Source organism: Giraffa tippelskirchi, chromosome 5 (assembly GCF_054371585.1).
Source record: "Giraffa tippelskirchi isolate mGirTip1 chromosome 5, T2T-mGirTip1v1.2.pri, whole genome shotgun sequence".
NCBI lineage: Eukaryota > Metazoa > Chordata > Mammalia > Artiodactyla > Giraffidae > Giraffa > Giraffa tippelskirchi.
In genome coordinates this window covers 115,888,179-115,903,864 of record NC_137279.1, presented here as the reverse complement: position 1 = coordinate 115,903,864, position 15,686 = coordinate 115,888,179, and the positions used below count along the sequence as shown (strand labels likewise).

The following is a 15,686-nucleotide window of genomic DNA, read 5'->3' as shown; positions in this document are numbered from 1 at the left end:
CATGGAGAGAGGAGCCTGACAGGCTGTACAGTCCATGGGGTCGCAAAGAATCAAACACGACGGAGCAACTGAGCACACATTTATTAGTTGACATTCTACTGTAAGGAAAAGCTTTCCTACTCTATTTATTTATGTTTATTGGTTGATTGACTGCTACCAGTATGGACTTTCAGGTTCCATTCCGCAAAGTTTGTACTGATTTTCATGGCTACCAGAAATTATATGAAAATGCCTGCTTTCCCACAGACTTGCCTAACAGAAATGTTGCTATTCTTTTAAATTTGCAGCAATTCGATAGGTGAGACATGATATTACAGTTTTTTAAATTTTCATTTCTCTGATTACAAGTGAAGTTTTGTGTATTTTCCTATACTTCAGGGACTTTTCATATTTATTTTTTAAACTGTGTTTTTATCTATTTCTAAACTTTCGATTCTGTTCTAACACAAAGTTTGCCCATTCATATGCTTAGTACCACAATGTTGTAATTATAGAATTTTTACTGTATGTTAATGCCTGAGAAGAGTATATTCCCTCATGGGCTTTTTTTTCCCCCCTCAGTGTTATCCTATCTTTTCTTGCAAGTTTGCTTTGCTTCATAATTTGTTTAGCTCCACAAAAAAATAACTTGTTGATGTTTTGGGGTGGGATTGTGTAAAATTTATAAATTAGCTTATTGAGAACACAAACTCTTTTGTATATGATGTATATAACATTTCAACTTCATTATTTTGTGTGTGGATATTCAGTTCTCCCAATACTGTTTGTTGTAAGGGTATCTTGTCCCTACTGAATGTCTTTGGCACTTGACCATATATGTAAGGGCTTATTTCAGGACTACATATTCTATTTCGTTGGTCTGTATATCTATGTTCATGCTGCTAACACACCGTTTGGATTACTGGAGCTCTGAGTGGCACTAGTGGTAATGGTAATGAACCCCCCTGCTAGTGCAGGAGACATAAGAGACACGAGTTCGATCCCTGGGTCAGGAAGATACCCTGGAGGACAGCATGGCAACCCACTCCAATATTCTTGCCTGGAGAGTCCCCATGGACAGAAGAGCCTGGCAGCTACAGTCCATAGGGTCACAGAGAGTCTGACACGACTAGCACTAACAGCAGTAGTAAGTTTTAAAATTAGAAACTATGAGACAGCCACTTTGTTCTTTATCAAGATTATCTTGACTTTTTGGGTTCCCTTAAGATTTCACATGAATTTTAGGAAGGGTTTCTTTTTCTACTAAAAACATTATTAGAGTTTCAACAGGTATTTCATTGAATCTGTTAGATAGCTTTGAGGAGTATCAGTTTCTTAAGTCTTTCACCTCATGAGTATAGGGATGTTTCTTGTGGTATCTCCTGGGTTTTCTATACATAACATCATGTTATCTGCAAACGTAGATAATTTTACTTTTTTCTGTTCAGTTTGGATGCCTGGAATCAATAATGTCTTTTAGCAGATATATTACTTTTTAATCTGTTTGTTAATTCTGTAGTAACAACTGTTTAATCATCACAAAAATGGACAATATGGAATGCAAGTTAAAATATGCACATGCTTTAAACCCATTAGACCAGGATACAAACTTTTTAAATGGCTAGTTGGCTATTTCATTAAAATTTATTTACCATTTCAGAGTCAGCAACATCACGCTTCTCACATTAAATAAACTCATTGAGAATCCTGGGTGTGTAGTAATGGCAGGAAACACTGATAACAATTGTAACAAGACATGGTTTCCTTTAAAGCATAGCTTTCATGTTGACTGATACCATAATCAGAGATGGTCCCCTGCTACTTTGAAAAAAAAACAAAAAACTTCTGGAGAAAGTAAAGCAGCAGAGCAAGTTCTTAAATGTCAGTTTTTATGTCAAATTCACTCGGCACTAGGTAATATGTTTTTCCTATTTTAAGAACTTTTTCCAATGATAGATCTTTCAGACTTTGCAAGATTATGGAAACACTTCCAAATCTAGTCAGACCCCATGTTTTGTTAGTATTATCTGGCTAGGTCATGGAGTACCTGAAAGGAAAAACCTTAATCCTAGAACTTAAATGGCATGAGTAAAATTGTTATTAAATTATATAGTCTTTATTTTTAGTCCTGTTTTATTTTTTCACAATTTTCACAAATTTGGGCTCTATTATATGCAAACAAAATATTAAATATAGAAACAAGGGAACCTGACCAAGAGAAATAATAGCACACATGATGGAAATTAAACCCATAAGTAAGATATGAAATGTTAGCAGTTTTAAGTAACAGGTCAAAATGCAATACAGTTCTCCACAAATTGAAGGATTGAAGGGCTGAGATGATGAGTTCCATGGAATAATGAGAGCAGAGGAGACTGATTTCAGAAATGTTTGAAAAGTTATTGAATTCTTTGGCTTCACATAATGATAACTTCCTGCTATGATAGCTATGTACATCATCAACTTAGTTAAATGGAACTACATTCTCTGATTTTTCCTTTCCAGCTTAGGTTTGGCCACAAGAGACATGTCTGTGAGATATGCAGAGCTGAAATGAAGCAGCAGCCATCACTCTCTAAAGGTCAGTGGGGCTCATGCACATTGTCACTGATCTTCTATCTTACAGAAGAGGGTGTGGGGCAACAGCAAGAATTGCAGAGATTCTAGATCCCAGTGTGTCAGGTGAAGAGCATCAGGTAAAACTCCTCAGCTTTTTCAAACTGTGGGCCAGGTAAGAGCATCAGCCTCTTTTGCATATCACTACATCATCAAGATGAGAAGCCATGAGCAGATAGTTTGTTTTCATGAGTTACAGTTGTTTTTTTCTTTCCTCTACATCATGCCTCACTTTTCGTCTTGACTGCTGATCCTCCTGATCTACAGTAACTTCACGTTCTCATCAGATACTTTCCACAGTAGCCACAACTTCCTACAGTTTTCTCCTTACAACTGATCCTCTATTGTGTCACTTAGAGTTGTTCTTCTGCCCTAAGTGAACCTTAAATGATAGAGAAATTCATACCAGATAGGGATTTAGGGAGGAAGAATCTTATGAAATTATTCTTTGAAATGGCTCTGAGCTTTCTAGAATTGGTCATTTGATATAATTGTACTTCAAGACATTGATGATCCCATGGACAGTGGTAAAGTAGACATGGCAAAGTGGTTACTTAAAATATCACCTGGAGACATCTGTAATCAAATGTCTGTAGATGGAATTGGGTGACCATGTAATTTTTGCAGCAGAATAGTTTATAAAAATAAAGAGTACAATAAGGTTGGCTGGTTGCTTCTAAGTGTTCATGAAGACTTGGGAGAAGTACACATGAGTTCAAAGTTTTAACTTTTCAGTCAAGAATAAGAGAGATGAACACTTTCAAATCTGTCCTAAATAAATTTTTATCTTCTATAGCTAGAGGACTGAAATTCCTGAAAAACAGTCCCAAAGTCTAAAACTGTTTTTTGGCTAATTAGAAATCAAATTAAATTTATAACTTCAAAGAATCTCTTATATTAAAGTTAGGACATTCATTAGGAAGAAGTTTTATCTGAAAATATGGATGGAATTCTATGGAACAGATTCTAATGAAGCTGCGGAGCTTGATACCTAAATACTTCTGAGTCTCCCTTGCCTGTATAAGCAGATTTTCTGTCCTTGTTCAAAAAAATTAGTCTCATCCTACCTAAGGAAACTGTAAAGGACAATCCTGAAATAGTTGAATTACTGGGAATTGCTAATCCTCTTCATAACATACCCCATAACCTCCCATTGCTTCCAGATTTATAATCAGACTGTAGCCACAGAGACCAGGACTTTAAATATGGCTTATAAGAAGGAGAAAGCCACATTGAAATGACTGCAAATTTTGCTGATTTGTCATAAACCTGGGGAACATGCATGGAAATGGATCTTATGGATGTTGAATCAGGTTAAAGAAAATTTAATATAGGATTTATCTTTTTTGATATGGATACTCTAAAGTAAATATTCTACAGCAAATTGGAAATCTCAAATGAACAAGAGTGGCAGAGAGATTACAAAACTCATTCAAATTTACAAAACAAATATATAATGTGTTTAAGATCTGAGCCCAAGTAATCTGACCGAGTCCTTATTCTTAAGGGTGATATGGTTAGAGACAAAAGGCTGTGGCTTCAGCCATATTAGAAACCATAAATTTAAAAGGCAGTTGTTATAAATGAGACAAGAAAGAAAACCCAGGATTTAGTTGTTGGTGGTTAGTTGCTAAGTCATCTCTGACTCTTGCGGTTACATGGACTATAGCCCACTAGGCTCCTCTACCTGTGGGATTTCCCAGGTAAGAATACTGGAGCAGGTTGCCATTTCCTTCTCCAGGGGATCTTTCCAACCCAGGATTGAACCTGGGTCTCCTGCATTGCAGGCGGATTCTTTACTGAGTGAGTCACCAGAGAAGCCTAGGATTTAGTTAATAAATATTAAATTATATTTTCCATGAAATCTTCATGACACTTTTTCTCTATTCCATATAATTTAGTCTAATGGTTGTCCTTTTAAAAGAACATATTATATTTATTTAGTAATAAGAATATTTCCTGAATTTTCATCATATCTTATTAAAGATCTTGAACAGACCAACAATATAATGTAAATATTTTGGTGAGTAATTAGGAAGAAGAGGAAATTTTAAATCAAGAGAGAGAGAGAGAGGAAAAGAGAAAGTATAAATTCCACTTTTAAATATGTCTATGCACTTGTAATACAGTTTATATTTTCACAGTGAGATTGTGTATCTGTATATATACACATTATGCTGTTATTCTGTCTTAATCTCAAACTAAACTCTTTGAAAGATAGAAAAAGCAGGATATTAGTGTCTAGATAGCCAAACTCAGACCAATATACATGACTTTTCAGTATTGAAAGTTTCTACTTTCTAAGTAGAGATACTGAGTAGAATAGATAGATTATAGTAAGATGTTTCATCTAAACTAACCTAATTGGGAGACATAATACTGGATATTCTGAGTGCACAGATGAAGTTGACTCTTATACATGAAAGCAAAGTTATTTCTCTTTAGAAATATATTATTTTGTGACATTTCCCCTATTTAAATTCTTCTTTGGATCTTGTACTAGAGAAGAGATAACAAGACACATATGGTCCACCTCTAACTATGTTTTATTTGAATAGCATTTTAAATTATTATATCAGTTTTCTATTATTACATGCAAATTACCACACACTTTGTAGTTAAAATAACAAACATTACAATATATGAAAATCCCACAGCAACATCATCTTCAGTGAAAGACTGAAATATTTTCCTTTAAGGTCAAAAAACAGGACAAGAATGATCACTTTTGCTACCTTTATTCAACATAGTATTGGAACTTCTAGTCAGAGCAATGAGTCAAGAAAAAGAAATAAAAGGCATCCATATTGAACAGAAGAAAGTAAAATTATCTACGTTTGCAGATAACACGATCTTATGTATAGAAAATCTGAGACACCACAAGAAACTGTTAAAACTGATAAAAAAATGGAGCAAGTTGAAGAATACAAAATCAACACACAAAGTCAGTTGTGCTTTACAATGTTGTGTTAGTTTCTGCTGCTGTTGCTGCTAAGTCGCTTCAGTCGTGTCCGACTCTGTGCGGCCCCATAGACGGCAGCCCACCAGGCTCCGCCGTCCCTGGGATTCTACAGGCATGAATACTGGAGTGGGTTGCCATTTCCTTCTCTAGTGCATGAAAGGGAAAAGTGAAAGTGGAGTCGCTCAGTCGTGTCCGACTCTTAGCAACCCCATGGACTGCAGCCCACCAGGCTCCTCCATCCATGAGATTTTCCAGGCAAGAGCACTGGAGTGTGTGTTAGTTTCTACTGTACAGCAAAGTCAATCAGTAGTACTTATACATATATCCCTTCTTTTTTGGATTTCCTTCCCATTTAAGTCACCACAGAACACTGAATAGAGTTCCTGAGCTATACAATAGGTTCTCATTGTGCTATGCTAAATTGCTTCAGTCATGTCCAACTCTTTGCAACCCTATAGACTGTTGCCCGCCAGACTCCTTTGTACATGGAATTCTCCAGGCAAGAATACTGGAGTGTGTTGCCATACCTTCCTCCAGGAGATTTTCCCAACCCAAGGATCAAACTCGTGTCTCTTACATCTCCTGCACTGGCAGGCAGGTTCTTTACCATTAGCGTCACCTGGGAAGCCCAGGTTATCACTGGTTATCTATTTTATACATAGCATCAATAAAGTATATATATCATTCCCAATATCCCAATTTATCTAACACCCCTCTCCTCCTTAGTGTCCATGTATTTGTTCTCTACATCTGTGTCTGTGTCTCTGTTTTGCAAATAAGATCATCTATACCATTTTTACAGATTCCACATATTAATATGGGTTAATATTTGTTTGTCTCTTTCTGACTTAACTTCTCTCTGTATGGCAGTCTCTAAGTCCATCCACATCTCCACAGATGATCTGATTTCATTCATTTTTATGGCTGAGTAATATTCCATTGTGTATATATATACCACAACTTCTTTATCCATCCTCGGTTCCAAATAGGAAAAGGAGTACATCAAGGCTATATATTGTCACCCTACTTATTTAACTTATATGCAGAGTACATCATGAGAAACGCTGGGCTGGAAGAAGCACAAGCTGGAATCAAGATTGCCGGGAGAAATATCAATAACCTCATATATGCAGATGACACCACCCTTATGGCAGAAAGGGAAGAAGAACTAAAGCGCCTCTTGATGAAAGTGAAAGAGGAGAGTGAAAAAGTTGGCTTAAAGCTCAACATTCAGAAAACTAAGATCATGGCATCTGGTCCCATCACTTCATGGGAAATAGATGGGAAACAGTGGAAACAGTGTCAGACTTTATTTTGGGGGGCTCCAAAATCACTGCTGATGGTGATTGCAGCCATGAAATTAAAAGACTCTTACTCCTTGGAAGGAAGGTTATGACCAACCTAGATAGCATATTTAAAAGCAGGGACATTACTTTGCCAACAAAGGTCCATCTAGTCAAGGCTATGGTTTTTCCAGTGGTCATGTATGGATGTGAGAGTTGGACGGTGAAGAAAGCTGAGCGCCACAGAATTGATGCTTTTGAACTGTGGTGTTGGAGAATACTCTTGAGAGTCCCTTGGACTGCAAGGAGATCTAATCAATCCATCCTAAAGGAGATCAATCCTGGGTGTACATTGGAAGGACTGATGTTGAAGCTGAAACTCCAATACTTTTGCCACCTCATACGAAGAGTTGACTCATTGGAAAAGACCCTAATGCTGGGAAGGATTGCGGGCAGGAGGAGAAGGGAATGACAGAGGATGAGATGGTTGGATGGCATCACTGACTCGATGGACATGGGTTTGGGTAAACTTCGGGAGTTGGTGATGGACAGGGAGGCCTGGTGTGCTGCGATTCATGGGGTCACAGTCGGACACAACTGAGCGACTGAACTGAACTGAACTGAACTGTTGAGGGACATTTAGTTTGTTTCTATATCCTGGCTATTGTCAGGCCTTTTTTTTTTTCATTTTTAATAAATGGATAAGTTGAGATACATACTAAGAAAAGTTTTTCTTCTTTAACTCATTAGTATTGTAAAAGAAACGTTTACCTCAGGGCTGACTATTATAACAAATGATATCTCTTAGTTTCAGTTTCAGTTTTTGTTGTTTTTTTCATTCTATTGATGATTCTTTCATATCATTTGAAAGTTGAAGGACTTTCTTTGGTGTGTCTTAGAGGTGGACCAAATAAACCAAAAATTTACACATTTTTTGTAACTTAAATGCACATTTAAAATTAAAATTGACCTGATAAGAGGAAGAATGTTTCCAAGAGGACTCTTGGTTTTCATGCAAAGGGAGAATGAAATTCTAGTATTCTGGTTTTAACCAGATGTATATGTATTTGTATACTACACATACAATGTTGCAAATTGCTTTACAAGGATAAAAAGTTGGCAGTTTGTTAAAATCCAAGTGTTTCTTCATAATAGCAGTAGATAGAGGTTATCAATATTAGCTGACATGGTTTTCGTAAAGGAATCTTCACAGATATTGAAGAAAAGTATAAAAGATCATAAAATTGATGTACCTTTATGTTTACTAAATAATTAGCCTCTGTTTTGAAAAGTAAAATTCTCAGATCATTATATCAGAAGAAAAAGAATGTCTCTTGAATGCTTATAATCTGTCTTTTGATCAAGGATCACACAGAGATTTTAAAACTCTTTATTTAGACTATTCTGAACTTAATATATGTTAATTAATAAAACTGAATGGTTTTGAGTGTGTTGAACAGAAAAATGTGTATATACAAATGCACACACACACACAATTGATGTGATTTACAATTTCACTCTCTTCCTGAGAATACATAAAATTTCTAATATTATCTGAGAGACAGATATTAAAAAACTTTTTTAAAAAAGGATACAAAATTAAATATATGATTCCTAGCCCCAACTATCCTCAATAATTTCATATTATTTGATATATCTTTATTATTTAACATATCATTATTACTTGACATATCTTATTGTATGCTACTTGATTTTGTAGTTATCTCAGTTCTAAAGAACATATGAATAAATGATTTAATACAGGCTTCAATGCCAGTTCTTTAAATTGTTTCTATAAATAAATGCATCTAACATGAAGTCATTTTGATACAAAACCCATGTAGGCAGAGGCTAAAGTAAATCTATTTTAAGAGGAATTCTGGTCTATAGAGAATGTGTTACATTGAAGTTACTATGCATTTTTAATTAAAAATAATTTTCAAATTTTATGATATCCCTAGGGTGCTATAAAATCAGGATTTGTAATTACCATGATAGACAGTGTACCATATGGTTTCACATAGTATTATGGCTTTGTAAGTAACAGATTTAACTTTAAGTAAATGTTTTTCAAATATACTGAAAGGACATTATGTGCTTTTTCAGGTTTAAAGAAAGGAAAAACATGTTAGTTCAACACTGTTACATATCTATATCTGTTTCTTGTAATCTCTGTTCCTCATTAATGGAATGCCCTGAGGGACACTTAAGTGCAACTAAGCATATCTTGAAAAATGTATTATGACTTTATTTTCTTCCCAGAAAAAAAGTCTCAATCCATTTTCATCCTTATAAATTAAAAACTGCTGCTGCCTGTCGCTGAGGTTTTAACTGCACCACCAAGGCAGAGTTCTCAGCTTGCTGGGTATTAGTGATGGCTCTGCTTGTCTGCCCTTCAGCTGAGACATTAAACTGAGGTCTCATCTGCTTGCCTCTAGGGGCTGCTGTAGTAGAGTGAAAGATCTCATTATGCTTTTCTGAAAGAGGAGGGGCAACCTCAGAATCCTGACCTTCATTTTCAAAACATGTAACACACAAGGCCAGGGGTAAGTCATTGCTTTATAACTGAAGCTGCCAACTTGACTTCCAAGAGCTGTGGAATCTTCAGAATCAAAACAATGAATTCAAATTTCACTTTATAATATTTTGAAATTATGAGACATCATGCAATCTCTTTTTATTCTATTTTCCAATGCTGTAAGAGGAAGAGGCATATCACTAATCTGATGAGAAAAGACTTTTCCATTATAGCTTGATTTTAATTGTCTACCAGGATGCCTTTCAATAGAAGTATGCATATTACCAGATGTGAAATAGATGACCAGTCCAAGTTCAATGCATTAAGCAGGGCACTCAAAACTGGTGCACTGGGGCAACCCAGAGGGATGGGATGGGGAGGGAAGTAGGAGGGAGGTTCAGGACAGGGGGGACACATGTACACCTGTGGCTGATTCATGTCATTGTATGGCAAAAACCATCACAATATTGTAAAGTAATTAGTCTCCCATTAAGCTAAATAAATTAAAAAAAGAAGCACACAAAAAAAGAACCTACTACCTAAGTAACTTAGGACATTATAAGAAAGAGGCATAGCAGCCCCCACTGGTTAAAATACCAAGTCTATATTTCTTACACCACATTAAATTACAAGCCTTGAAAGAAGATAAAATAGTCCATGATACAGTATAAGAAACATTTCTATCTGATTTCAAATGAATTTTTATTATTTGCATACTACTTAAAGCAAGTAAATATACTGAAATTTTACTTGAGTATGTAGCACAGTTCGTTATAAGAGTAACTGGTGGAGGGCCTCCCTATTAGTCCAGTGGTTAAGAATCTGCCTTGCAATGCAAAAGACACTGGTTAGATCCGTGGTTGGGAAAGATCCCACATGCTGCACGGCAACGAAGCCTGTGCATCACAACTACTGAGGCCTATGCACCTTAGAGCCTGTGTTCCACAAAAGCAGCCACTGCAATGAGAAGCCCGCACACCGCACTAGAGAGCAGCCCCTGCTCGCTGCAACTTGAGATCGTCCACGCTCAACAGTGAAAACTCAGAGCAGCCAAAAAAACAAAGAGTAACTGGTGGAAACAAGCTATATGTCTATTAACTGATGAACGAATAAACCAAATGTGGTATAGCCATACAATGGACTATTGTTCAGTCATAAGAAAGAATAGTGGTATAAGTTCCCTCATGGATGAACTTTGAAAACGGCATACTAAGTGAAGAAGCCAGACACAAAAGACCGCACAATGGATGATTCTATTTATATAAAATATCCAGAATAGGCAAATCTACAGAGACAGAAAGCAGATCAGTGGTAGCCAGGGACTGGGAGCAAAGGAGAATGGGGAATGACTGCTTAATGAGTATGGGTGATGAAGATAGTATGGCACTAGATAGATGGTTGTGGTTGTTTAGTCATCAAGTTGTGTCCGACTCTTTTGCGACCCATGGACTGTATCCCACCAAGCTCTCGTGTCCATGGGATTTCCCAGGAAAGAATACATCCTTTTCCAGGGGCTCTTCTTGATCCAGGTATTAAACACATGTCTCCTGAATTAGCAGGCGGATTCTTTACCACTGAGTCACCAAGGAAGCCTGGTGATGGTTGTATAACATTGTAAATATTAAGTGGCACTAAACTGTGCCTTTAGAAAAGGTTAAAGTAGTAAATTTCATACCAAGTGTATTTTTTCACAATAAAAATTTGTTAACGCGGGGTTAAAAAAGTAATGAACTGACAATTTGCGTTTTAAACTTGGGATGAAAGAAGAATTACCCAGGTAATGCAAGACATACCAATTTGGATTCTATGAAGAGAATTGTATCTTCCCAGAATATAAATGTGTTAATTTCCTTGAAGACCAAAAGAAACTAAAAGTTATCACGTGATTGTATGACATGAAACAGAAAAATGAAAGTGATCACCAGCTATATCTTGCTTGCAACTTAATAGTCATAGGTAAATACTTTGAAAGCAGGTTCTTTCCATTTCAAGTTATTTCCCCCAGTCCCTGACAAAGTTCCCACCACATATTGCTTAAGCAAAGAATATTAAATGTACAGAAATGAATGAAAAAGAAATGCCATCATTTTAAAAAGAACATGTCTATAATTTTAAAGAGGCCTCTTTTAAATAAAACTCCAAAAGATAAGGAATCATAAAATCAAAGAAAGATAGATTTCTCCAAATACTTATTATTTCAATAAAGACATCCTGGCAAACTCTTTGAGGTATCTCAGGAGAAAGCCCTGAGGCTATCTCAACAAATGTAGACCACCTCCTTCAGGCATTTATAATAAGAGAAAGATCCCTTGTAACTTATCCATATCAAATAATATACTACAGTTTACCTTGTCACCCAATACAGCAAGAAATGTAAAACATTGTTTTCAACTTTATAAAACAACTCATTTCAGAAACCACTGAAGGAAGTTTATGTTTTAAGAATTACTTCCTTATCACCACTTCCCCTACCATGACTTAATAAAGAAGCCAACCAGTTTAAATTTATGACTCCTATAGACTTGCAGGCCACTTCATTAAACCCTATTATGCTACTACCATGCAAGAAATAGATCTCACTGGAACTTTGGACTTGAAAGGAATAAAAAGTTGGCTGAAATAATTCAAAGACAATAGACGCAAGAGGAAGACAGAGATAAAAGTTACTATCTCCAGTTTCCTCTAGATATGTGCAATATTTAATTTGGAAACTGTGAATCAGATTGAATTCTTTCAGCTTCTGTGTTAAGATTTTGTAATCATATGTTCAATAACATGTCCTCTTCTCCAAGGACTAAACCAGGGTGACTCTGAGTTGTGAGGAGGAAATAGTTACCAAACATTTTTAAAATAATTTCCTTAAGGGGAAGGAAGAGAAAAGGGATATGAGAGGACCACCTCTGTGAAATTTGCGTTTAACTTCTGAAATCGAAGTGATAACACAGTTCTTCATAAAACTCCCTGTGTTCAAGGTGAGAGGCTGAATAAAAAAGCTATAATAGAAATAAAGCTGGAAGAAATTTTCTGCACAAACACATTTTAAGTACACTTATTAGGATAAAATAATTTTTACTGTAAATATTTCATGCTGAGTCAGATCTTTCCAATATATGATATCCTATCTGGAAATAAATTAAGAATTTTTGAAAGCTGCATGAATATTTTCAAAGCACTGTCAGAAAAAAATGTGTTAATGGTACTTCAAGAGGCTGGACAATAAGCAATTTCCAAAAATGTCCAACTTGGGCTATTTGAATAAAATGCCAACATCAACAAGTCAACTCAATTATAAGGTAAAAAGAAAAAATATCAATTACATTTATGAAGCACAATTCAAAAAATAAAATCAATTATTTGGTATTTTATAGCCAAATGACTGGCAAATTGATGAAATTCCATGGTTTCCTTACTTTAAAAGACTTTGAAAAATGTTGCAGAAATGTGTCTTTACCCATGTAATATATAAATACAAAAATGTAAGTATATATACATTTAAACTAATATGGTAAAAATCATCTAAGAGTTATATAGAAACATGAAAACCATGGTGACACAAAGTTAACTAATAAAATAATAAAGAACAGAGTGCCTTTTCTAGAACACCCCTATTATGAGATGACATAAGATGCCAGGCACTTTATTTTCTTTGAATATTTGATGGTAAGCGTAATAGCCAGTGTTTTTTGCTTAATTGCAAGCACACTGCCTCACTTAATTTTTAAAACAGACTAAGACACAGAGACATCAGTCGTATTGCTGGAAGTCAAGAATCTAGTAACTGACAGAACATGGATTTGAACTTCTGTCATCTGAGTACAGAGCCAGTGCTCTGAGCGTTTATTCTGTCCCTATAAGAGAGCTCTAAAAATATGAAGTCTGATGTGTAAAGAATTTGCATTACATTTAACTCACCTTTCTAACTGATTCAAAGTGATGGGACTGCTTATAAAAATATTGCACTTTTAATATTTTCCAGGTCCTTACCTTAAACATTTGTTAATCTAAATATGCAACATAGGAAATCAGTTTTAAAATGTTTAGTGGTTGAGGATATTAAGCCTCAGTCTCATCAGTTCCTCATCTGAGTCAGGAACCATTTCTATTCAAATTCTAAAATGAAGATAAAAACATTTTAGCTCTTTTTAAAAGTTCCATTAAGAAGTAATATGAGATGAGAATTCTGTGGTGCTCCGATGTTTAGGACTCCATGCTTCCGCTCCAGGGGGCACGGGTTCAATCCCTGGACCCCTGGCCAGGAATGAAGATAGGGCACACATGCTTCACAGTGGAGAGGCCAAGAGGAAAAAAAAAAATAGAAGTAATATGAGAAATGGTCTTTTTTTTTTTTTTTTTAGTGTTTGACTCTTTATTTTTTTATTTTTTTTTTAAATTAGTTTATTTTCTATTTTTTAACTTTACAATATTGTATTTGTTTTGCCATACATTGGCATGAATCCACCATGGGTGTACATGTTTTCTCCTTCCAGAACCCCCCTTCCACCTCCCTCCACCTCCCATCCCTCCGGGTCATCCCGGTGCACCAGCCCCGAGCACCCTGTATCATGCATTGAACCTGGACTGGCGATTCATTTCACATATGATAGTTTACATGCTTCCACGCCATTCTCCCATATCATCCCGCCCTTGCCCTCTTCCATAGAGTCCATAATACTGTTCTATTTATCTGTGTCTCTTGATGTCTCGCATACAGGGTTATCTTTACCAATTGACTAAATACCATATATATGTGTTAGTATACTGTATTGGTGTTTTTCTTTCTGGCTTACTTCACTCTGTATAATAGGCTCCAGTTTCATCCACCTCATTAGAACTGATTCGAATGTATTCTTTTTAATGGCTGAGTAATATTCCATTGTGTATATGTACCACAGCTTCCTTATCCATTCATCTGCTGATGGGCATCTAGGCTGCTTCCATGTCCTGGCTATTATAAACAGTGCTGTGATGAACATTGGGGTACACGTGTCTCTTTCAAGTCTGGTTTCCTCAGTGTGTATGCCCAGCAGTGAGATTGCTGGGTCATATGGCAGTTCTATTTCCAGTTTTTTGAGGAATCCACACTGTTCTCCATAGTGGCTGTACTAGTTTGCATTCCCACCAACAGTGTAAGAGGGTTCCCTTTTCTCCACACCCTCTCCAGCATTTATTGCTTGTAGTCTTTTGGATAGCAGCCATTCTGATGGGTGTGAAATGGTACCTCATTGTGGTTTTGATTTGCATTTCTCTGATAATGAGCATCTTTTCATGTGTTTGTTAGCCATCTGTATGTCTTCTTTGGAGATGTGTCTGTTTAGTTCTTTGGCCCCTTTTTGATTGGTTCATTTATTTTTCTGGAATTGAGCTGCAGGAGTTGCTTGTATATTCAAACAGAATCCAACAACATATTAAAAAGATCATACATCATGACCAAGTGGGCTTTATCCCAGGGATGCAAGGATTCTTCAATATCTGCAAATCAATCAATGTAATACACCACATTAACAAATTGAAAGATAAAAACCATATGATTTTCTCAATAGATGCAGAGAAAGCCTTTGACAAAATTCAACACCATTTATGATAAAAACCCTCCAAAAAGCAGGAATAGAAGGAACATATCTCAATATAATAAAAGCTATATATGACAAACCCACAGCAAACATTATCCTAAATGGAGAAATGGTCTTGGAAGGAACAAAACCCCTCCTTCTCCCTGGGATGCAGAAATGTCATGTGATTGGAAACTTTGTGTTAAATTCATTCTAGATCAGCTTTCTTTCTGCTCTTCATTTCCTTCCCCCTCTATTGCCTTATTTTTTCCCAAGTCCTCCAGCCCAAGGGAAGTCAGTTAAAAAACAGAGTTTGAGGTCTACATCCTGAAGAGTAATAAAATGGGAAGGGAATTTGTTCTAGAAATCGAAACCCTAAGTGTTGTTTTTGATTTCAGCACCGCCTATTTAGCTTTACTACCTTGGGAAATGACTGAATTTCTCGGAGACTCTCTCTTCATTTGTAAAATGACTGTAATTATACCTGCTCTGAGTTTCTGTGAGGATCAAATGAGGTAATATGTGCAAAAATGCTTTGTGGAGAGTCCAGACACTAAGTTGTTCTTCTGAGTGAAGAGGATAATTTTATAATGAAACCCTTCTCAATAGGATTATATATCCAAAAGTCATAGAATTTTTTTTTTTAAATAATGTATTTTGGCATCCTTGATCTTATTATCAACCTAAAACATTTGTGAACCACAGTGATAGTCATCAAAGAAACAGATGCAGACACCAGGATTTGGCTCCAGTATTGGGAGGACCATGCCTCAATTCAA

At 36.0% G+C, this 15,686-nt stretch overlaps 1 protein-coding gene across 1 annotated transcript in view; it reads left to right on the top strand.

The window, feature by feature from the left end:
• Nucleotides 1-15,686, top strand: part of LOC145507884 (uncharacterized) — a 542,600-nt gene that overhangs the window by 476,627 nt on the left and 50,287 nt on the right. The window contains exon 5 of the mRNA XM_081495372.1: nt 2,485-2,560. Coding sequence (XP_081351498.1) covers nt 2,485-2,560 — 76 coding nt within the window. The remainder of the gene's footprint in view (nt 1-2,484; nt 2,561-15,686) is intronic.